At 52.1% G+C, this 24110-nt stretch overlaps 1 protein-coding gene across 10 annotated transcripts in view; it reads right to left on the bottom strand.

The window, feature by feature from the left end:
• LOC112945373 (NADPH--cytochrome P450 reductase) overlaps positions 1-24110 on the bottom strand; it is a 34601-nt gene that overhangs the window by 4777 nt on the left and 5714 nt on the right. Inside the window, exons 1-11 of one of the 10 annotated variants that reach the window (XM_026036945.1) lie at positions 24059-24090; positions 22206-22282; positions 13381-13573; positions 5960-6008; positions 5346-5474; positions 4533-4682; positions 3511-3635; positions 2698-2787; positions 2120-2218; positions 1253-1369; positions 313-431 (exon numbers count right to left, since the gene is read on the bottom strand). In XM_026036945.1, coding sequence (XP_025892730.1) covers positions 313-431; positions 1253-1369; positions 2120-2218; positions 2698-2787; positions 3511-3635; positions 4533-4682; positions 5346-5474; positions 5960-6008; positions 13381-13559 — 1057 coding nt within the window. In that variant the 5' untranslated portion in view covers positions 13560-13573; positions 22206-22282; positions 24059-24090. The other 9 variants (XM_026036949.1, XM_026036946.1, XM_026036951.1 and 6 more) reach the window with 9 other exon arrangements.

Here is a 24110-nt window from a genome sequence, read left to right as displayed (position 1 = left end):
TCTGCTGAGCTCGAGGTTGCTGTGGCAAAGGGGAGAGCTGGCGGGCTGGTGCTCTGTAATGACGCAAGTGTCGTTACATAATTTGCTGTTGAATACACAGACCAGGCAAGTTTCACAAGTGACCCACTTCAGCTGGTTCTCAGCAAGTAGGCTCCGTGTCAATGCTGCTAACGTGGCCTCAAATTCACTGTTGCTGAGAAATTTCTTTGACCGGAGACGCCCTATGAGGTCTGACTCCTCCACTGGTGTTAAAAGCAGCTGCCATGACTGAAGGAGAACTGATGATGCTTAGAAGTGATCCATTCTACTCACCATCCAAATTATTTAGGGACATGATTGTATCCAGATCGGTCTGCAGAATCTCGCCAATCTGGTTCACCAGCGAGGAGTCGTTGGCTGGGTACACAGCCACGTGGTCCCCAGACTCATACCTGGCATGAGAGCAAGGAGAGGACTGAAACGCCAGAGCACTTCTCACCCACATCAAGCCCCATCTGTCCAGCTAGACAAGTGGGTTGTACAACAGACAGCTGAGATGTGACCTGCTGCACAGCTCCTGCAGAAGCAGGGACCCCAGAGAGCAGGCAGATGGAACAGGAAAGAATTGCTGTGGAATTATAGTTTCCGAGATGCAGGTCATTCACAGGGAAGCTCTGAAGTAAAGCCAGTTTTGCCAGAGACTTCAATGACACTAAATGTCCTGCAGGAAGAGGCCAAGTCTCCAGCTAACAAGTGTCAAAAATCTCTGCCCAAAACCTCTTCAGTAATTGCCTTTATTGACCAACCTAGGCTAATGGCTTTCTCACAATCATGCCCAAAGGTTTACACCAGCAAGAGGTTTTTAAAGAACACCCTTCACTGTTCCCCCACACCCAGTACAGCCAGGCCAGGCAAATCCAAACATGAACCACCACTGATTCTCCCCTCTTTCACAGTATCTCTGCTACTCCTGCTCTCAGACAGCTCCTAGAGAATTCCTGCTGCTGGGACTGCTCAAATACGACAAATAGGTGCACCTGGCCCTGGAGAGGCGCAGGGCAGATAACTGGTATTTCCATGCACATCCCAAGAACTGGGAGAAAGCCCCAATATGCAGTATAGCAGCCTAGAGTGGCGGCAGCAGTAGGGAACTATGAGAACTAGGTCTCCTTAGAAGTGTTCAACGAGGCCAGTGCCACATCCCTGCTCTTGCTTTCTTGTGCAGCCTGCCTCCTCTGGAAAAAAAATGGTCTGGTCTGTTTTAGGAAAATACCTGATTTTGGAATTGGAGATATCCAGCTCCAGGTGCATGAGGTGTCGCTCTCCACCCTTGTTCAGCTTGCGGTTCACCGTGACTGGGGCCAGGAAAGGATTCTTGGCATCGAATGGGCTGCAAAGACAAGGATTTGGGGACTGGGGTTACTCTCTTGCAGGGTCACAGAGAGCTGCTTTTATCCGGGCACACTCCCCCTGTCACCAGGGCAGGCCCATACAATTTGGCCACAGTGTCCTCATGATAACGTTTCAAAATCCACCTAAGCGGAATCTGAATCCTGAGCCTAGCAGAAAAACAAGTATTTTGCTTCTAAGCACAGCCCTGCAGCTGACAGCTTCTGCCCCATTAAGAACAAGAGATGCAATAGTCAGAGGGAATATCACATCTCAAAACAATATTTCAGGATGCAGCTATTTACATAATCAGTATCCTCACTGCCAGGCCACAAGCAGTCATGTTAGGCACCTCTGGAGGAGAAAATCTGCGACTGACCTTAAGAAACAGACCCTGCAACTAAAATCTTACCAGCCCAACAGGGAGAATGAGGCCACTGAGGCCCTGAAAGGGAGAAGCAATCAGTCCCCCTCCCACCAATCCTAATGTGAAGGGATTAAAATAAGTCTGCAAAACAACACATGTGAACACAGCTGCCTTCCCAGCACTAATGATTTATTAATTGGGGATCCCCTGGGAGGCCTTGAGGGGATGTGAACCCCTCCTCTGGGGCAAGTGGTAACTGTTAGATGTCTATCTGCTTTATACAAACAACACTGACCACACATCATGTGTCATTAGAAGCATCAAGGACCCCAATGCCCAAAGACCGGCCCGGAGACGCGCTGCCCAGGGCCGCCGGGTACTTACGGCTTCTGGTTCTCATAGCTCTTGAGCCGGCCCATCTCGCCAGTGTAGACCTTGCTCATGTTCACATCTGTGTGCACCACCAGCTCGTACTGGCGGATGCTGGAAAGTCAGCAGAAAAGGAGAGAGAAAAACGTCAAACCACAAACCACAAGTAGGAATCATCACCTGCTCTGCTCTATTTGCTACAGCAAATACCACAGTACTCCCTTCACCCCTCCCTAGGGATATAAGGGTACTCCTAAGTACTAGGGAACAGATTAGAGAGCCCAGAGATGACAAAGTCCAAAACATGAGAAACCACCTGCTTTGCTGGGAGCACTGCTACCCAGCAGAACACAGGAACTAAACCCAACACACTGCCCGTTCAGGACATGAATCCAGAGCTGTATTCAAACTTGCACCAGGACAAACTTAGGCCAAACAGCCCTGCTCACTGATCCACTCCATGTGTGCCTCTCAAGGCTGGAAGGGGAAGCAGCACAGAGGAGAGGGGACAGCAGTTCAGTGCTCATGGACGGCTGCTGGTCAAGGGTGGCTGATCTGATCTCTGCCCCCAGGAGAATCCACCCCACACTGACCTGGACTCTTCTCCTGTAGCCTCCACTCCAAAGTGCTCACACACTGCTGGCCAGAACTGCTCTCGCCAGGTAATGAAGTCTTCTTCCAGGCTATTCAGGACAAGAGAGAGATTCAATAATCAGGGAGAAAAAAAAAGGGGTTTTCCCAGTGGAACAACAAGATCCCTAGAGACTTCCACCTTTAATGTGGTATTTGCCCTTGTACGTTGTGTGGGTAGTTTTGGTACTTCCATATGCCCATGGATCACCAGGAGAACACCTTCAGATCATTAAGAGGACAGGAAGGAACTGCTGCTACAGCAGCCACCTTTTGCTCCACCAGGTCTGCCAAGTAAGGCTTGGTTATTAAGACTTCGTTTTCACCCAGCTCAGCTCCCTGCTGTCCACTCCTGGCACCATCTGCAGCCACTTCTCTAAAACAGAGGCTCAGCCTGGCAAAGCTTATGTTCCCGCGCACAGAGCCTCCCACAAAAAACACACCACTATCTTGCAGCCTTTGGCTGCAAAACCACAGGCGAATGTAATTTCCGAGGTTGAGCTGGTACCAGCTGGTACCAGCTCAGCTTTGCTGAGCACGTAACTGCAATCATTGAAAGCAAATTGGGATTGCCCCAGATTCAAGATTCCCCATAACACTCTGGATGCACGACAGATCTGGTAGTCTTTGTGGGAGCAAGAGCAAGCAGAGGCATCCTCAGAGACACATCCGCACTCTATGGAGTTTACACCTGCCTTAGTTCAAGTAGCAGAGCCAAATCCCTGCCAATGGCCCTTCAACATTAGCCAACTGGACCATCCCTTCAAGCTACTCACTTGCCATCATCATCTCCCTGCCCAAGTTCAAAGATGCGCTGAGCTCCTAGCTCCTCCAGTCTCTTGTCCACGTACTTTCCCATGGCATTGAAGTGCTCGTAAGTCTTGTTCCCCAGCCCAAACACCTGGAAGAAAACATTAACCAATGTGGATAACTGGGGATTGGGCTTCTCCCCTCCTCTAGTCAGTAGCACGTAGCAAAAGATTCTGAAGAAAGAGCCTGCAATAGATGGAATAAAATTCCCCTGATCCCCATCAGTGATTTGGGAAGTTCTTTGGCAAGAACTCACTACTGAGTTTGCACAAGAGTTCCAAGACAGTGTCTAGTCACTACCACCACCTCCCACAAGGTAAAGCTCATGCATATCATGCATATCAACAAGATGCACATACAAGAATTGCCTGCACTGTCTCTCCTAAGAACCAAAAGCACCTGGATTTCCTGGACACCAGTTGCTGACCCTTCCCACCCACAAACCGCTCAACAAATATTTGCTGCTTGCATTAGAGCGAGCAGCTCAGCATCTCCAGCACTGGGTTTTCTCCTCATTTGCAATTGTGATGCTGCCTAAGGAATTTGGCTGGGGTTTAGGTGAGGTAGCTGTATCTCAGCCAATTATTCAATTCAGTTCAGTACAGAAAAAGAGCTGCACGCTCCAAGGGATTTAATTTGTGGAAGATCTGGCCAAGGGCTGCTCAATTAGCTTGTGAACAGCAGCAGCAGCCTGTAACTCATTTACAGACCTCACATTCAAAGCCTGCGGGGCTGTCTGTGGCAAAATAACACCAGCAAACCCTTATGATTTAGGGCACGGAGAGAGCTCTCCAGCAGCTGTACTTAAAGCCCCCAGACACGTTTGCAAACATCCAGGCTTGTACAGGAAGACAACAGGGATTGTATCCAACACAGGCATACAAGGCGCGCACACCACTTTGGACCTTTACCCAAGTCGCACTGAAGTGGCTGGAAGGCTTTGACTTTCCTGCCCAAACGCAGCACAAGCCAGAGTCAAACGGCTTACCGCAAACCGGAGACCTGACAAGTCAGCGTCCGTCTCCTGCAGCCAGTCGTAGAAGTCTTGGGCATTGTCCGTAGGATCTCCCTCACCGTACGTGGCCATGCAGAACACTGCTAAAGACTTGTCGATCTCAGATAGGCGACTCAGGTCGGACTGGAATCAGAGCAAAGAATAAACCCTCAGGGATCCCAGAACATGGTTATCAAGCAAGCCTGATCCCACACCACTGTTGTGTGGAAGAGCACTGCATAACATCAAACGGACGATTATAAAAGGCAGTGGGAAAGGCCCAACCCACCTGAAATGGCAAGAGAAACAAAGCTAAACATCCTCTCCAAACTGCGAGAAAAAGCCATGGGATTTTCCAGCACGCTTTAAGGGACCAGAAACAGTGTTTATTCCATAAAACACCATGACAGAGTTTGTCAGTGCCTCTATGTAAGGTGATTGCAGTGGTCTGAGACCAGTTCTAATTGGAGAAGGAATATGGAGCAAGCAGCAAGCTACCAGCAGATGACTTGTGATTCCCAAACACCTGAGACTACTCTCTTTTCCAGTTGCATTGCAACGCTCACCTCAAATCCATAACCTGGCAAGGGCTTAGCCCATCTCTGTGGGTCTCAAACTGATCCAATTTCCTCCAGAGTTTCACTCCAGAGTATCCCGGAGGATATTCCTTCTGCACTACTACTACTCTGGAGGAATAGTGAAACTCTGGTATCCCAGAGCATAATCCTTGACCAGACTAATTTGTTTTTTATAGGGGACACTAAATGGATATTGCTTATCCCAAGGACACATTCACAGCTAATTTACCAAGTCATACTCCTCTGGATCAGCTGCCATGCCCCGGAGGCCATAACGATGAGCATCTTTGGAGAGGCGATTGGCAAACTCCTCTGCTGTACCCGTTTGGGAACCGTAGAAAACCACGATGTTTCGTCCCTGGTTAAAAGAAGAAATCTCTGTTAAGTGGCGATTACTCATTTAGTAGAAAGACCTGGAGGAAGCGCATCATGTCAAAAGAAATGCCTGGGATCAGGAGGCATGAGCTGCAACTCAGCCCTCGCTTCTTCCTCTGCTTTATATCCAGCTCAGCAGAGTCACAGGCTACTTTTCTGCATACAATTCCCATTCCAGAGTAAGCATTTGGGAATCAAATACAGGTAAGAGCCACCAGCTGAAGTCTTTAAAGTCTCTACCATTTTGCTCCTGACTTGGAGGTCGTATTACACATTCTCACCACAGCCTCCCTCTGTCGTTTACATTTTAAGAACAACTTTCAGGCACAGTCTGCTGAAAGCTCTTTGCTCAGGTCGCCTCCATGTGCAAGCAGCTCCCTCCTGCTAAGAGCTAGATGGTCACCAGAGGCAACCGGGAAGGCCAAGAGGTCCAGCAGCCACGTCAGCCTCTCGGAGCGGGATGCTTACCGTCTTCTTCATCTTCTCAATGAAGCTGCTGTCTCTCACTGGAGATGCTCTGCAAGACAAGAGGAACCTCCTTTCAGGTGAATACGTTCATTCACAGGAACAGGCAAGGGGTGAAAAAGTGACTACCCAAAATGTATCAGATCTCAAGAATGCTGCCTGAAGTGGTGAGAAAGTCCATTAAATGCAGGCAAGTTTACCCCGTTCTAACAGGCTCTCAGAGACCTAGAAAACAAAACCACCCTACAAGAGTAAATCTCAGTTCTTGACGAGGAAGAGCTTGAAGACACAATTATACAAATAAACCCCACTGCCATCAGCCTTTTAGTAGGTCACAGTGCACCTTCCCACTGGCATTTTGGGAGGGCTGCTCTTGAAGGCAGATGGAGCTTAAAGAAAGAGAAACCAGCCGCTTAAAACAGAGCATCCCAGCATCTGCCAGACAAAAATCCTGGAGCGCCGCAGGGAGCAGACGGACACATGGAGACCCTCTGTGGTCCATCAGAGCTGCAGTCTCTGGCGGGGGGACTGCTGCCCTCTGGGGCTTGCAGGCCTCGTTCCCACACTGGAATTTCTGCTCCACCGAGCTTCTCTGGCACAAAGCACGTTGCGTTACGGCATGGAGGCGGCTTTTGCTAGCTGAAAAGAGGAATAAGCCACAGCAGGGTCAAACCCATCCACAGATTCACATGATTTCAGCTACTCCATTAAGTAGAGAGCCAAGGGAATTAAGAGCTTAATTACCCTAAGCACACTCATGGTATTTTAGCGTCAGGCTGCAAAAGCGACTGAGCCCTGGCAGGGATCAGGGGCAGCACAGGACCCTCCAGAGGCAGAGGTGGCTCCAGCTACAGTCAGACCAGACGCTGGGGTCTCCTCAAGCAAGGAAGACAAGCGTCAGGAGCTCCCTTGCTCTCTTCCCCACTGGAGCTTCAGTAGCAGAGGAACGTGGGATCTATTCCCATTTCTCTTTCACAATGGAAGAACGCAAAGCTGCGTCTCCTGTGGGAAGAGAGAAGCCTCTAGGCAAAAAGAAATTAAAAAAATGTAAGAAGAAACAACAAATGGTTTTGGCTCTGGCCCACACAAGAATGTGCAGAGCTCACTAACAATTTCCTAAACTCTGCAGCCCAGAGGGAGGGATTTCTGAGGATGTGCCGAGACATTTGCAGAGCCCACAGACAGAGGAGGAAGGCAGGGGACAGTCAGCAAGACATCTCTTCAAGCACCCCTTTCTACCCAGACGTAACAAGGAGCTCCACAACTAAGCCCGACAGCTCTGAGCACCCGCAGTACACCACGAATTTGCAGGGAAGAGCTCCCCAAAAGGCGTCCCAAGGAAGATGTGCTCTCAGGAAGGAGCTGCTTTGTGCCCCCTTGTTAACAGCCTCCCGGGGGTGGGATCCACCCTGTACCAGGAACACCACCAGCAGCTTTCAGGGAGCAGCCCTCGCCCTGCCCATGCTACCACCCAAACAGGGGCCTGGGCTCACCAGAGCAAGCTCGCGCTTAGTTTTGCCCCCATGGTAAACCCATTTCACAGCCCTCTGCTAATTATATCCAATTAAAACAGCTGTGGGGTCACTTGATGAAAAAAAATGTTTAAACTGAGAGAAAAAAAAAAAATCAGTTTCGAGCCTTTCAACAAGCTCCTTTCAAAAGGGAAATCATGCAGATGGAGTCAGTCTGCATTTTCAAATTAAGCAACGTAGCATTACAATGCTGAGGCAAAGAAGAGCCCATGGCTCGCACAGCAGAAATAATGAGTCTGCCTTCAGAAAAGGAGGAGGGGAAAAAAAGAAAAAAAGCTGCACAACTCCCTGAAACTCCTTTGTCAGGATGGCTCCTTGCGAGACTAAGCTGCAAGCAGGCAGGTGCTGAAGAGGGGGGTGACACAAGCACTGCTTTCGACGGGGGCAGCTCGCACAGCCTGGCGAGCGCAGGCAATACGGGACGGGGAGCAGCAGGTGGAACGGTGGGGGTACCCCCACTGCTGAACCTGGCCTGTGGCTTGCACTGACGGCCCGTCCCTGGTGCTGGAGCCAAGAGTCTTGGGGCTCTCGTATTTGGGGAGGAGAAGCAGCTTGGCAGGCTGATCAACGGCTCCGCCGCAGGGAGCGCATTTGGAGCGCTCCCCAAGGCACGCGTGCATCCCAAGCGAGCAGCGAGCCTGGGTGCTGCTCATACCCTGCTGCACCCGCAGCCCCGCTGCGCCTCTCCCCACTGCTCCTGCCCCTGCACCCCGCGGCGGCTCGCCCGGCAGCTCCCTGTGCCGCTCGGGCGGGTAACTCACCTGGCCACGGCCGCCTCGTCGCGCGGAGCCGAGGACGCGCAGCCCATGGCGCGGGACGGGCAAGCGCAAACAAAGAGCGCCGGGGCCGGGGGGAAGGATCCAACTTAGCTCTGCGGAAACCCGCGCATGGGCCTTTCCATTCGGCTCCTCGTGGGCATCAAAGCCAAACGGCAGCCTTTTGTTAAGGAGCGGGGCGCCTGCACAAAAGGTCCTGGCACGGGTCATAGCAGGAGCGGGCCGGACCGCTCGGATCCCCGGCTCGAGGCCTCGGGAGTCCCCGGGCGCCTCCGCGCAGCCCCGCGACGCGGCAACATCTGGCAGCGGTGGCAGAAAGGAATTGGGAGTCAAGAATGGAACCTCCCAGGATTCCCCGCAGCTTCCCGCTCCCACGGCGTGGAAAAGCGGGGGACGGGACACAAAACCCTCCCCCATCCTCGTCACCTTGGCAACTGTTTATATCACAGCTGCTTTTATATATATTCCTGTTTGTGAAAAGGAAAATAAGTAAATCGCGTAGCTGAATGAAACGGTTCCAGACGCTGCGTGAGCAACATTAAGGGTAACTGGCAGTGCCGCTACGGAGGCGGCTTAAAGGAGTTTGTTCTCTTCAGGATCCTATTAAATTAAATTAGAGATGGTCTCTCCCTCTCCAGCACACAGAGGCAGCACGGAGAGCTAATCAGGCTAAGAAGCTGGAGCGATTCCTGCAACAGGAAGCCCTATAGGCACCAGGGAGCGAATTTCTCTGGAGCTGCAGGAGAGAGATAAGCCAATTTCTGCCCCAAACAATGTTGTAGACGGAGGGAAGGGAGGAGTAGGCACCGAACGCACCAAGCTGTCTCACCAGGTCTCCCAAGGGGAACCGTCTGCCTAACTCCAGAGCAGGGACGTGAGAATGAAACCCGTGATTGAGAAACAGGAGGCAGCAGAGATGAAGAAGACAAACAATTAGCGCATTCCCCGGCACCGCCACCAAGAGGAAAGCGCAGTCGCCCCAGCCCAGCTGCACAGAGATCAAGAGCCTTTCCCTGTAACTCCATCTGCGGCGCAGGCTGCCGCGGAGCGCCCCAGTGGTTTCAATTAAGTCTGAAAACGGTCAAAATGCAAGTGATCTTCAGGCGGTGGGATCCCGGCCAGCCCCAGGCGCAGATACACGGCGCTGACAGAGGTTTGTGGCATCCTGAATGCTTGAGGCCTTTAAATACGTGAATTCTGCCCAGGCTCTCAAGGCTTCAGGCGGGAAAAGAGCTCCGTTTCTCTGCAAAGTCAAGCGCTCCACAAGGGTCTGAGCTGTAGCTACAGCTGAAGATGCGTTGCTGGGGTAAAAGAGGGCCCTCCCCAGGCCGCAAGGCTGAAGGGAGCCACGCACGAGGAATCCAACCCAGATGCCATCCAGAACACGCTCTCCCACCGGGCAGCATTTCTTCTGTAGGCAGCAGCAGTGGCGGCGGCAGCTCCTTCTCTGGATACACCACGGAGCTCCTCGGCCGCTGGGCTGCGCGGGGCACCGGGCTCCGTCCTGGTGCTCAGATCCGAGAGCCTGTTCACATTCCCCCGTTTGTAGCACGCCCATTACAGAAAGTGGCCGCATCCAGATTGCTTTTCATGACTTTCCTCCCGTGATCTTTCACGGCCGAGCTTGAAATCAAGAACTGGAGTGCATCGCCCACTAGAAAATGTAATTCAGGACAGTTTGAGTCGAGGCAGAGCAGCAGAGAAAGCGATGAAGAAAAGGAACGTCTCTTAAGATCCAGGCTCTCTGCCTCCACAGCCCGGGTGTCCTGTGTTTTCTGAGCCAGCTTCCCTGCCCTGCACACGAACCTGGCCCTGTCTCCCCAGGAAATGTCTCTCTCTGGCCGGCCCAGGGCACTGCAGACAGTGTGACCCTGCATCTTGCTCATTCAGGGCATCTTCTTGTTTACCAGCACGGAAATTCCACCCCAGATTCAAGGGCAGCATCTGGATTTCCTTCCCTCCTGCTGAGCAGCCTTATTTTACCCGCTCACTTCCCTTCCAACTCCAAGTATCTCATAAAGCAATTCTGCAAAACCTGCAGGAAGCTGCTGTCTCCATCCCTGAGGGCAAATACACTGCCAGCCACAGCACTGGCTTACAGGACCATGCTGCCTGTACTGCAATGACCAGAGCGGTGCTGCAACAGCAGGGTCAGATTTATTGCATGAGAAAAACACACACCAGGCTTCCCCTTCCCTCTTCATTTGTCATTTGAAATGAACCACTCTCATTTCTTCAAAACACAGTATGGCACACGCCAAGTCTGCAGCAACCTCGACTTTCCCACATGGTTATCAGCTTCACAAGGTGCTGTCCCTCCTCAGTGCCCTGAATGCATTTCGACTTCAGCCAGTGCTCTCTGACATCCATCTCCCAAGCAGACACAGGAGGCCACGAGACCCCACTGGGGACTAACGCACAGCACAGACAGAGCTCACAAAGCCCAGGAGAAGGCTCAAAGCCAAAAGCATCGGCTGCATCCTCAGGCAGAAGTCTTGCAGCGGGACCTCGGGTTGTGGGCAAGGCAGCAACAAGCACCTGTGAGGGATGGCCAAGCCTGATCGCTCTGCAATGCCACAGCAGTCTCTGGAAGAGCTATGTGTAATTTGGGATGGGGGCATCACAAGAACCACGAGCACAGGAGCTCTCCGGGACAATCTGTTCTGGGTGGATCTAATTTCAGGTTGCTGGTCCTGTTTCTCCAGCCAACTTCACCTCTCATCACAACATGAGATGAGAGGCAGGCACAAGAGGGAGACTGATTGAATCAACAATTTAAATTCCCAAGATAAGACAGAGAAGAAGGAATGAACAGCCAGTCAGGCCTCTATCAGCTTCACATACACCTGCCTGGGCACAGGAACTCTGCCACGGGATACCACAGCCAGGGACATTTCTTCCCTTTAAACAACTCCCAGCCAGAAAAAGAAGTACTTTCTGTCCTCCTGCAATACCAGTGCGTACAGCCAAGTTCACAGCAGGCTGTTTGCACTGATCCATGTGCTACTCTCACCTTTACCGGAGGATTTCACAACAGATCCGGGATCCCAGTCTGGCCTTTGAGCAGACGGCTCTGCCCAATTGTCAGAGTTGGCCTGATCAATGCAGACAAGAGGACACCCAACCCGGTCCTTCTCAATTATGATCCACAAGACAACACCAGAGGATGAGCCTTGATAAGTGAAAGCTCACTACGGGAGATACGGAAGTCTGAGAAGAGATAAGGGACTCACAGCCACTTGCTGTGTTTGATTTAACTTGATTTTACACACAAGGTAACAGAACTGAGGCTCCCTGGCACGTGACCAGGCGTCCTTATCTGACCGGCCTATGAACATTTCCTGCCACAGCTTCTTTCCATGCTGTGCTGTAACCCTTGCTCTCTTGAGTAAGCTCTTTGCCAAGACGTACTTCTGCTCAGCCCTTCGTTTCAGAGTGGCACCCGCTGCGAAGCCATGTGGAGAAAGGCAGTTCCTGCACACTGCCTTGCACGGGCAACAGCACGTGAAGTCTGGAACACGACGTGAGGAGCCAGATGTAATTTCTCCCTTTTGTTTCATCTCTACATTGCAGAGTCAAGCAAATTCTCTCAGGACAGTGGGGACCCAAGAAGAATTTGCACCCTGTGTTACAAATACGGGGCAGTTACCTACCCTGAAGGTCTGACGCTGCAAGCACAAGCAGCCAGACTAATGCTGAAGCAGTCAGGCACCCGGCTGGCCTTCAATCTGGAGGAAGTTTCATCTGCACAGGGAACAGATCCCAAAATGCTGGCAGGAGAGAGAATGCGCAAAGCCACCTCTCAAGGTCTCCCCTTAAGGGAGTTTCAAGCTTTAGTTTATTGCCCTTATCAAGACAAGGCAATTTACTACATCTTTGCTACAAAGTGCTCCTAAAAAAGACACAGCAGAAAACTGCTAGGAAGTTTGGTACCTGGGTGAGACAAGGAACTGAGCACACCTAAATCTCCACCAACGCTGCTCGTTCCTGGCCCTAATCATTTTGCAGAAGACAGGGTGCAAACAAGGCCCCTCTCATCACCAAATTCAACCTCCTGCTGCTACAGCGACCCGGCCTCAAAGTCGAGCATGTTTCACAAGAACTGCTAAGCTGGAAGGAACTATCTTCTAGCTCCCAAAACACTATTTTTTCTTTTCATAGATAAGTGTACATAAGACTGATAAATGAGAAAACTGCTTAAAAGTAAAACTACCTTTCTCCAGGTTTATTTAATATGACTTATCAGAAACGTTAACAAAAACCACAAAAACAATCCCTAAGCACTTTGCAGTATAGATGGGGGCTTTTAGAGCTTTTTCTTGCTTTGTCTAGGGAAAGCAAAATTATTAACTTGGGCCAAGGAATGGGATAAGGTAGCAGTGCAGCCCAGCTCTTCCACAGGGACTTCTGCACTGCAAGACAAATAAGCAAATTAAAGGAAACATGAGTGGGGAGAAGTGCACTTTGGGATCAACTCCCTTTACTTGGTAAGCAAGCACAGCACTGATATGACTGAACTTCATGGAATCGAACCTGAATGGCACCAGGAGAGTCACGTCACAGGATGCAGTCATCCAAATATGGCTGTTAATGATTATCCTTCAGCAAGATGGCCCTTGATTATCCTTCAGCAAGAGCTCACATGGTGCCCTTCCCTGACACCCAGAGCAGCATCCAGCTAAGCCATTCCCGCATCTCAGGACTTGCGCAGCTTCCTCCTGCATGGCTGAGTGTTTCTGTAGCCTCCAAGGACCCACCAGCAGCACACAGTGCTCAGAAAGGAGATCTTTAAAACCACAACAGCAACTGCAGAAGACATCCACCTCTTGGGAGGGGGAAAAGTAATTCCTCAGATTGCAAGGCAAAAGAAATACTAAGTGCTGTATTGTGCACAGAACCAGAGTGAAAAGCCAGTGCTAGAAGTATCACCTAAATATCAAATACGGAAAGCAGCTCTCCTTCTCCCAGAAGCCTGGGAACAAACCCAGAGAGAATCAAGCTGTACAAGTGATCTAGGAATCCTGAGTGGGACATGAAAAGCAAGAGTGACTTTGTGGTCAGATAAGCAAGACTGGAAGCCACCCTTACTCTACATAGTTTCAGAGCTGTTACTTACACTGGTGAGATTTTGGGAAGCTCAGGGACTTCTTCCTTCTTCTTGCGGAAGAAGAACCAGTACGTCAAAAGTCCAGTGATGAGCGAGATGAGAAACAGGTCAGTCATGCTGAAAAGGGAGTCTTGCTCGGCAGGACTATCTGGAGTAGAAACCGTTTGTTTCACGCCAGCATCCCCCATGACGATCAGAGAACCTGGAAAGAAAGAACAGCAAGTCAACAAGAGCAGTCACAAAAAGTCACAGAAGAAGAGAAAAAACACCAGCACTAAGGGCCCTCGAGATCATCCTTTCGCATCCCTCACACAGACTCTGTCCTAGGGAGCCCAGTAGCTCCCAATGTTTTCAAGCAGGATTTTCCAGCACATGCCTGTGAGTGTCCCTACATCAGGCTGTCACAACAGCAAAGCTGCAAACATATCCTATTTACTGTTGCGCCCCGCTGTCCCACACCCCTTCCACACCCTCCAAGCCCTTACATGTCCCTTGCTGGTGTATGCACCTAGTTAACTTTTAACTTCATTGGTCCCTTATCACCTCCCATTCTCCGTTTCTTCCACATCACAATCCACATGAAGAAAAACTTCTGGAAAGCAGACCTCTGAATGTCAACCAGCAAAGTGCCTTCAGGGAGTTGGTTGCTTGTTCTTACTGGCCCACAGCAGCCTGGCAGGACCTCACGGTGCCACATCCAGCCCCATCGCTTGCACGGTCCCATCCAGAGATGCTGTGAACACAAAGGAACCTTCACCACAGCCCCATGAGGCAGGATGAGGCTCTCACAGCAGCTCCCTGGGGGAAACCGGAGCAGAGCTTTAACTCACCCGTGGCCGTTGTCACAGTGTGGGATGGCAAGGACCTGCCCGTGGCCCCGTGGTCCTAGGGGAGCCCCGTGATCCCTGCCTGCCCCGCGGCTTTGCCAAGCGCTGAACCCTGCGGACCACAGTCCAGATGGGAAGATTAGCCCCACGCTGTGCAAGGACGTGCTCTGTCCAAGCAAACAGATAGTTAACTCCAAACTTGATCCATAAGGGCAAAGTGACTCTTGCCTTGTGCTTGGGCAGGCTGCCAATGCAGGAGACCATGGACATTTGAACTTGCATGCAAAGAGGGGAAAAAAAAAAAAAGAAAAAAAGACTCAGGGCTGCTGAAGTGCTATTCGAGAGAACGAAGAGAGCACTTGGCAGAGCAGCGAGAAGAGAATTAGCCTGTTCAGCACAACGGTGCCTACCAGCCAAAAGCTTTGGGACAACTTTGCAATAGGGGACTCAAACATCAAGCTGTGTCAGGAAAAACTGTTTCAAGTTTCATGTTATAGTAATGCATTCAGAAATCTGGACAAAAAAGGAAGGAGCTGCATAGGAACGGAGTGCTAATGAGGGAGACTTGCTGAGGACTTGAAGCCACAGGGGCTGGAAAGGCAGAGAGGAGAGGGGCAAACAAAGAGGAAAAATATCAGTAAAGTTATTGCTTCCAAGCCTGTGATTTCAAGCACCCAGACAAGCCAGGAATGTCAATTCCTGCAGCTCCCAGACCTCCCTCTGGCTCCGAGTTTGTTGGGAGCGGAAGGAACAGCCTCTGCTTTACCCTGCATCGCCTGCCAGAGCGGCGCTCCCGCCGCCGGCCCGGGGCCGCGCTGCCCAGTACTGACAAACTGCCCGAAATACCAGACGTGCCAAAGGATGCCAGGCGGGAACACCACAACCCGGGGCAGCAGTCGCCATGGGGCATCTCGCCCGGGTGGGAACGAAGATCGGTCAGCACTGAAGAGCTCCCAGCTCACGGCTCCTTGCGCAGTTTGTTCAGGTCTTCACTGCAGCTCAGCTTTTTCTCCCATCAGAACCAACACAACGGCCGCCTCTCCGCTCCTCTCTTGGCCCTGTTGTCCGCTCGCTGTTGCTCCTAGCAAGGTGCAGCCCAACTCCTGCAGACACACGCACGGTGGCATTGGGCCTCCAGGTACGAGGGGCTTTCTGCCTCCCTTTTCGTGCCCTGCTGATGCTGAACAGCCAGATACCTGTTTCTCTACCCGAGCTCCAGGTCACCCTGTTCTCCCTTGCAGACAGCCTTGCAGAGCCAAGCAACAGTCGGGCGCTATTTCCACACAACCGTAGACTAAACTGTTCGGTGAAACATCCACAACTGCAATTTACCTGCCAACACCCCCCAGCTCACAGCAGAGACCCTCTCCTCCTCCACATTTGGGTTTGATAACTCCCCAAGAAGCCCATCAGCGACTAAGGGGATGCTCTTTACTCCCTCCTTGATGCCACCTGGTCTCACCTGTGAGGAGACCCGAGGCTACCAGGCAGCCCATCCTCTCGCACCCCGTTCTGGCTCTCGCAGCCTCGAGCTGCTCCTGTCTCGTGGCCACGAGCCCACGAGCGCTGCCAAAGCCACCGCCGCTGCCTAACACAGCACAGCCCTCGTCCTTCTGCAAGAGCAGGGCGAGAAAGCAGGGTCCAAACACAGGCTGTCCGCGTAAACCTCTCCCACACTGCACGGGGCATTTCTTCAAGGACAGCTCAAGCCAAGTCCTTTGCCCAAAACACACCAGGGTGCCACTTTCACTCGAACCGAACAATGATGAACACACTAGTAAGTTTAGCCTCAAGGCTGGGTTCAAGGAATGGCATCAGTCCCTTCTAATTACCTCTCCTTGACAATATTTTTCCTGTGGCAATAACCACACTAAGATTTCTGCTCTGGGACAAGGACGTCAAGCTTTGAGTTTTAGTGGGGCATCCAATGGGGCAGCAAGGAGAAGGGTTGAGAAGACAGCAGATGCAATACAGAGTAGAGATCACTGTAGCCTCAAGATTGTGCATTTGGATGTGAACATTACAGCACAGGCCACAGCAAGAGGCCGGGACTATGCTGTGGACAGAGGCAGCCTTGAACATCCCAGGTTGGAAGCAACCACCTTAGCCAGGTTTTGGACAAATGCTGCACCCAGTTCAACCCCTTCCCACCTCCTCCTCCTCCTGGGCACCAAGCAGCTGATCTTCTGCGCAGCTGGCCCTTGCACCGAGCACAGCAGCACTTCTTCACAACAGGCCACACGTGCAGGGGAGTTTCGAGCTGGACATCCTCACGAGCAGCCGCCAGCTGCAGCAGTGCGCAGGCTGCGCATGCAACTCACCCCCAGCTCCCCATAGCTCCGATACGGGCAGCAGCCAACTTGCTTGGCAAGGGGCAAGAAAACAAGCGCAGGGGCTAATCATCAAGGCCAGGACACCGTCTGCAACAGCGACTCCGCGCCCAGAGCGGCGGAGGCTCCCAGGAGAGAGGGAAGAGGCGGCCCAGACCTCGCAGAGGTGCGTTGTGCTCCGAGGCGGCCGAGGAGGGAGCAGAGCCCTGGCAGGAGGCACCCTTGGGAGGCCGCGTTTCAGGAATGCGGCGCGGACACACACGGGGGAGGCAGCCTCCCTATCTCCAGCCTTCACCGCGCCGCGACCCTGCGGCGCTTCAAAGGGGAGCCCTGCAGCTGCAGGGCCGGCCGGGGGAGCACCGAGCCCAAGGCACTGGGGTCCAGCACCCACACCAGGCCCTGCTTCGGCATGGAAGGACACCCAACTCTCCGCTCTTCATTCACAAATTTCCAGGGCACAGAGGCCACACGGCAGCCTCCAACCCTGGAAGAGCCAGAGCCATCCTCGAGTGATGGAACCAAAGCCACAAACTGCTGCCACTCGGACGGCTGTCACTGCCTGGCCCTGGACGTTATGATTCAGTCACCCGCGTCCGATAACATAGTTACAGGTAGTTGTTTTTTCCCTAAAAGATTTGCTTAGATGTAGCAACAGAAATACAAAGGATGTGGAATTTCATTTCACAGTTCATTTTTCAAAGGTTGTTATAACTCCGGAACTACTCCTGTAGCTCACTTCAACACCCAGTAAAATTGTTTTTTTATCTCTATTTATCTCCATCTCACCTTGCTGGTTCTAACAAGGGCTTTCCAGACACTCACAGCAATTCATTTTCAACTGCACATCCTTCATTTCCAACTGCATATCCTTCTCCAAGTACCAGAGAAGGAGAACCTGATTCTTCCTTGCAGTTTATCTGTGAAATTCTGCACTCTCCAGAAAAAAAAAAAAAAAACTTATATAATCAGAATTTGTTTGTTTAAAGAGAAAAAATAAAATATGAGGCAGAAGTGGAAAATCCCTAACACATCCCTTGCTGTATCTTCAATCAAGACAAGAATTGCATTTTCCTCTATAAATCTTTGTTCTAGTTCTCAATCCTTTTTTATACACACAGGATCTCCTGGAAAAGTCAGTCTCAGGCAAGATGCAAGGCATCTATGTCATGCAGGGCACTATGGAAGACTGCAGCCAGGCAGCGCTGTATTTAAGCACAGCTTCTGAGCCCTTAAACGCCTCTTTTGAAGCTGGGACTTCACTTGACATACAGCAGCTCTCAGTCATGCAATGCACAAAGAAACCTCTCTGCGCATCTTTATGCTGCTAGACAAGCGCATTTCATTTTTATACTAAAAAAATGATATTTTTAACTCTAATGCACAGCCTTGAAGCAAACCACTTGACTACTTGTCAGTGCCAAGCATCCTCAATCTCTCAAGATCCCCACATGGACTGAAGGCATTATCACATCGCAGGGTTAATATGGAATTAAAATATGAGTAAAACTTCTACTGGAGTCTACTGCAATAGAACAAAGCAAGATTGAATGGGAAGTACTCTAAAAAACAAGTCTTCTGTCACCATCTATTACTCTCGTGCACACAGCTCATGGTAGCAGTAAGAAATAATGCAGCAGAAGTTCTCCAAGCCCCTCCAGCTCCAACTAGCAGACAGAGCATCAAGCTCATAGGGAAACCCCTGAGTTACCAGCTTTTTGACAAATTTAAGGATGTCACCATAAGTCACAACCGTTTGGAGTATCTTCTAACGGCCAAGCAAGGCCAGCTCTGAAGCTAAACTCATGCTTTGTGCAGAAGTTGGCTCTTGGTTTCAAGCATCTCGGGACAATTTTGCTTCCCAGTTTGGCAGCAGGACGGGAGCCTGTGACCCCTGCTGCCAAAGGCAGTGCCCCAGCTCTGCCCTGTCTCTCCTCCGACCTGCACTGCTCTAAACCCAAGTCAGCCCTGCTCTCAACAAGAGAGAAAGGAGGAGGGTGAGCGCCGACCAGACCCGGCCTCGCGCTGCCCAACCACGCCGGAACCGCTCGCAGCTCGGACAACGATCTCCGCTTATCCCAGGCCCAGCCCGGCTCTTGGTTCCTGCCCCAGGACAAGGATCGCCTACACGATGGACTCAACGAGGCAGATGTTTCCTCAGGATCCCCGCACGCCCGTGCAGCAATAAGCAGAGCTGCTGCTGCAGCCCAGCGGCTACGCTCCCATCTCCCAGGCCTCTCACCTTTTATTTTCGCACCCTGTTTTGCCGAGCTGTCTGTGGAGCTTCCAGAACCGGCACTGAGCAGCAGCAGCAGCACCCTTTGGACACTTGGAGATGATATAAATGCAGGAGCTGGAGGCAGGGGCTCTGTTTTGCAATAAGCACACAGAAAAATCTGGGACAACCAGGTGATGTGAGGAAGCAGGTCAGCCGAGCACACGCAGTGTCACCAATTGCCATGCTGCTCACACGGGTACCCCCGGACACATTCGGACAGAGCTCCACATGGAGCAGCCAGCCAAGCCTCAGCTAGCCAGCAGCAAAGTCCAAATGGTCCCAGCCAACTGCCCGGGGCAGGGGGACACCCAGTGACTGCTTTAAAGCCAAACCTGCCCCAGGAGGATCCCACTGCTCCCCTCTCAGCAGCAGCCACGAGTCCTGGAGCAGCAGCATCATCCCTGGCAGGTGGCCCGTGCACAGCCAGCGAGAGCACTCACCAAGCGACTGCTTTCTGGCTCCTCGCAAACAGGAGCCTCTGCGAGTCTAAAAGCAAAATACACTCAGAAAGCTGCCAGCTCTTTCAGACCGGCTTCCTCCACATCAGGCTTCCAGCAAGGGCCTCGCACAGAACAATCCAACATTGCTGAGATGACTTGGCAGGAGGTGCCTCTCGGCAGCCACATGATGGCCCTTGTGTCACTGACTCAGCACAGAAACCACTCAAAAAGCAGAACCAAAGCGTTTCAGCAGCCTGCAAGCTCCCTTTCTCTGACTGAGAAGGACCCACACAATTCCCTAGACGCACGTGCTCACATGTCACCACATGCCCCTTCCCTCAAGGAGAAGGGTCAACAGTAAAAGTCACAGAAGTGCTGGCGGTGAGATGATATTTATATCCAGGCTGCTGTGCCTCCTCTCTTCTGACTCCCTTTTCTCACCTGCTGCACTGAAGATTTCTCTTCTTGCCAGCGTTGCAGTATTAGCAAGAGACCTGCACACAGGTACTAAGGGAAGACACGTGGCAGGGAGCCCTCCTCACCCATCAGCCTCAATATCTGACTTGATACTTGGCTGCAAGATCATATCAAAACAGGGTAAAAAGAAAGCACACAACTCAAAGATGCTTCTTTGGAAAGAAGTACAAGAAATTACTCTCTCCACACAAGGTCTCTTCTAATCAGGCCTTGACACAACAGCTCAGGGATTGGCAATGTTTCTATTTTAGGCACAAGAAAGAAGTAAAATGCCCATCAGTCAGTCTGGAGCTAGAAACGCTGTTTGTTTGGGCTTTCAGTGGTGCATTGGCCCACAGATATCATTCAAGGCCAGCAGAAGAGTTATAAAAGCAAAGGAAGAACAAGAAAAATGGTTTTAGGGCGGCAGGAGGCAACTCTATTTTGTGGGTGTGCCAAGATAGGACTATACCATAACACTGAAAAGAAGGATTTAAGGCATTATCCAACATATATCTTAACACAGTCAGGTCGTCTTAAGAGAAAGCAACCCATAACTACTTAATCACACCTTTCTTGACCAGGAAAAAGTTCTTATCGCAAGCTCTGAACAAGGATGAGAAGCATCTCACCATCTCAAAACACTCAAGCAGCTGCCTCCACGCAGATGAGCGCGAGCTGGAACACAAGAACAAGCATTGAGGTTTGCAGCATAAACAAAGCCCGAGAACTGCAGGTCCTGCTCCTGTGTCAGCTAATATTGCTCATGCCATCTCCTTCCCACAACAGGACCACTGAGCATCCCGCTACAGGCACACTTTGAAAAGGGAATGGGGTTGCACCCCTGCTAACATCTTGAATCCTTGAACCCTCGACTCCCAAGGGCAGCTCATTACTTCCTTTACACCCAAAAAATGATGTGCCCATGGCAGAACCACATGCTCAGTTGCCCTGGCACCTCTTCAACGATGGTTTGAGTCATTTTGTCTGTGGCTGCTACACTACAGAAACACTACAGAAAGGGCTGGTAGCCACAGATTTCTTCTGCCACAGCATTTTCTTGGCAAAATCCCTCGACACTGCTCGTTTGAAAGGTATCCATTGAACCCACCAGCTGAAGAGCAGAGGAACACAGCTAAAAAGACCCTAAAAAAAAAGATTTAAGGACTGCAGACACCTCAGGTTGGAACTGTAGGTTCTGTGGATTTTAATAAAACTAGGATCTATATGAATGGAATTGGAGCATTTTGTATTTACAAGGTAGCTTTCATCTAGGCACAGGCACGTAACATCTAAACTGCTTCCATGTCTCCCGCGTCACTGTAAGGATCCTAGATGCGGTTGCACAATCCCCACACGCGGTACCAGGTTGCAGTAACTCGCCGAGACCTCTCCTTCAGGTCACGGGCCTGGGCTCTGCACTGGGCTATTCTATTAAGAGTGTCACCCTGCCAACACCCCCACCTGCTGCAAGCAAGGCCACCTGAACCTTGTTTCATTTCTCCAAAAGCCTGTGAAACATGGTGATCCCATGAAGGGGACAAAGCCACGGGGTGAGCAAGGAGGCAGCCTCAAACCTCCAGGGAAACATCGCCCAAGCAGAGAACGATAACACAGAGGATAAAAGGGAGAGGCTGAGCTACAAAAACTGCAGTTCTCCAGCTCTGCCCTCCCACCCTAACGTGGTCCACATAAGCAGAAGGTACTTGACACTATTTTTCCTCCCCATTACAAGATTAAGTTGCTTCTCTTACCTCAAGCAGTTACGTATGCAGCGGTGTTGCACAACCGGGGCTTGCACAATCCTCCCAGGCATTTTATCAATCTGCTCCTCCAAAGCTCACAGTGAGCCCAACCAAGAGATGCTAGCAATGACCCGTGAAGTCAATAGATGCGTTTCACAAGCAACCACGCAGCAAGATCCAGGGCATTTGCCAAAGCAGCAAAGTCAGCTCTACAAGCTCTCTAGGTTGGTTACTGGACCTTCACACAAGATTTGAACATATAAATCCCCTTTTTCCAAGGAGAAAATCCACCCCACTTTAACTCCAAAGCTCACCACCTCTTAGACCAAACAATGAGAACACAAAGGGCAATTTCTGTCCTCAAAGGACAACCTCTCAAAGATGCTACTTGATTCCACTGCAAGGGGCCACAAGAAAGTTTGAAAGACAACTGGAGGCATAACAGTGATTGAAAACTAATCAAGAACATTATTATAACCTGCTATAGGGTTCAGGCTCATTACCCTTTGGACTTGCAACCTCTGAGAAGCTGTCAGCGTTACGAGCACTTCTCTCCTGCTCATTGCAGCTTCTGTGCCCGATCCGCAGCACATAATCAATTGTAATGTTTACCTGGGGAGGAGCAGCAAGATTACAGGCACCCTGTAATTATTTGCTCTGTTATATGAAATTTCAGCCTAAGCACAGTCTTTGCAGAGATGCACCTGCCACGGCAGGGCTCGTGACTCACTCTTCATAACAGCACTATAAGATAATCTTACCACTCGGATGAAACGCTCGCACGGCGAAAACAACTTATGCAAGTTTCATGAATGATGTTCTTAAAAGGCAAGAGAGCCTATATCAGGAAACAGAACAAAGTTCAATGTTAGCAGAGGTAGTCATCAGGTATTTTTGCTTTTACATAAGAGAAAAGAAGATGGGGAGAAGATTGGAGGAGCGTAGATTGCAGGGCAGCCCGTTGCTTAGCCCTCAGAAACACGTTATCACCGCTGCCTGGCGGTGCCGAAGGAGAGGGTAAACATCAAAGGGCTCCGAGCGCCGCTTCTGCCCTGGGGTGAACCGGGTAACGCAACCTGCTCTGCCGGGGCCCGCTGGCCTCCTCGCACGCGCAGCGGTTCTGCCACCTGCAAGGCCGAAGAAAGAGGCTGCCGGGCACCAGCTGCTCCCAACAGGGACAGGAGGGTCACCGGGGCGGCGGAACAGGGGCAATCTCCTCCTCGGTTCTCTGCCCCCAGCCCCAGGGCAGCCCGGGGTTGTGCCCTCACACTCCGGTGCCCAGATCCCGGGAGCAGCTTTGATATCGCACGCACGGGGAATTTCCTGCTTGCTCTGGAGCGGAGGGGGAACAAAGCAGTCGCAGAAACACAAACTTGCTTAATCCTACCCCCATTGAGGAGCCACCACCCCAGAGATTATTGACTAAGCGAGAGGCAACTTAGGAGCGAGGACAGAGCAAGGGATTTGCTCTGTCACAATCAGAGCCGGACTCGTTACCAGAGGGTTAGTGCAGCAGCAGGACACGAGCTCCTCTCTCCTGCCCTCTCTTCAGGACCCTCCTAGGCCTACGACAGGGAGGCTCAAGATAAAGCCAAATCAGGAGGCCCACGAGGACACGAGGCTCTTCAGCAGCCAAACAGCTTCCCGACCCGCAGCAGATCTGCCCACGAGCTGCCCTGCCTGCGCACAAGGGCTCATCAGGGCTTATCGGAGCGTGGAAGGACAGGCCCCTCAATGTCCACCTGGGTCCCATTCCAGAGTTTACAAACAGACCTGGGTCTCTATGGGCTTCTCAGGAGGATATATTTTTATAGTGTTTTTTAAGCCACAGATACCACCCCATCCCAGCGAGCTTCACTCACAGGCAACAAAAATATGCGATCCTAAGCACATCCCACCAAGTGTGGTTATTTCTCCCAGTATTCCAGCGGTTAATCCAGGTCAGGGCAGCGCCTGGTGCTGGCAGACCCGGCACATCCCCCTGGCTGTGCTCCCTCCTCCAGGTGAGAGGAATTCCCAAGAAACCATCCACGGGAGTGACTGACACCAGCACCACAGCCGGTGTTCTCACCCCCTCCAGCTCCGCTATTCCCAAGCGGGGGAATTCCCATAATTTCCCTTGGACAAACGCAGCCCACGGGAGGCCGGTTTCGCTGCCCAGGGCCCTGCCTCCGAGCAGAGGCTGCGGTTGCAACACCCAGCAGCTCCACAGGAGCAAGAACCGCCAATGCTCCGTTCTGCCCGCGGGAGAGGCGACCCGGGGCAGCCCGGGGGGGCTCCGGTGAGCCGCACGGAGCGACCTCGGGCCGGAGGAAGCTCCGAGGAGCCACAGGCCGGGACAGGGAGGCGGCCCCGGCCCGGCGGCCCCCAGGGGCTCCGCAGCTCCGCGAGGCGGAGGGGCCCGGCCGTCCCGGCCCCGCCAGCCCCAGCAGCCGCGCGGGACGCAACGCCCAGTCACCCCCCGCAGCAGAGCCCGGCTGCCCGGGCCCCGTGCCGGGCAGCGCCGGGGGCTCCCTCCCCGGCAAGCCCGGCGGGAGCCGCTCCTCCGGGAAGGGCGCCCGAGCCCGCAGAGCCACAAGCGGCCCCGGAGCCCCCCTGCCGCCCCGCCGCTCACCGTGGCGTCCGGCCCCTCCGCCCCTTCCCGCGGCGGCGCCCGCAGCCCCGGC

The sequence above is a fragment of the Nothoprocta perdicaria genome, unplaced genomic scaffold (assembly GCF_003342845.1).
Source record: "Nothoprocta perdicaria isolate Ctin4 unplaced genomic scaffold, notPer1 scaffold_189, whole genome shotgun sequence".
NCBI lineage: Eukaryota > Metazoa > Chordata > Aves > Tinamiformes > Tinamidae > Nothoprocta > Nothoprocta perdicaria.
This window is presented reverse-complemented; position numbering and strand designations above follow the sequence as displayed.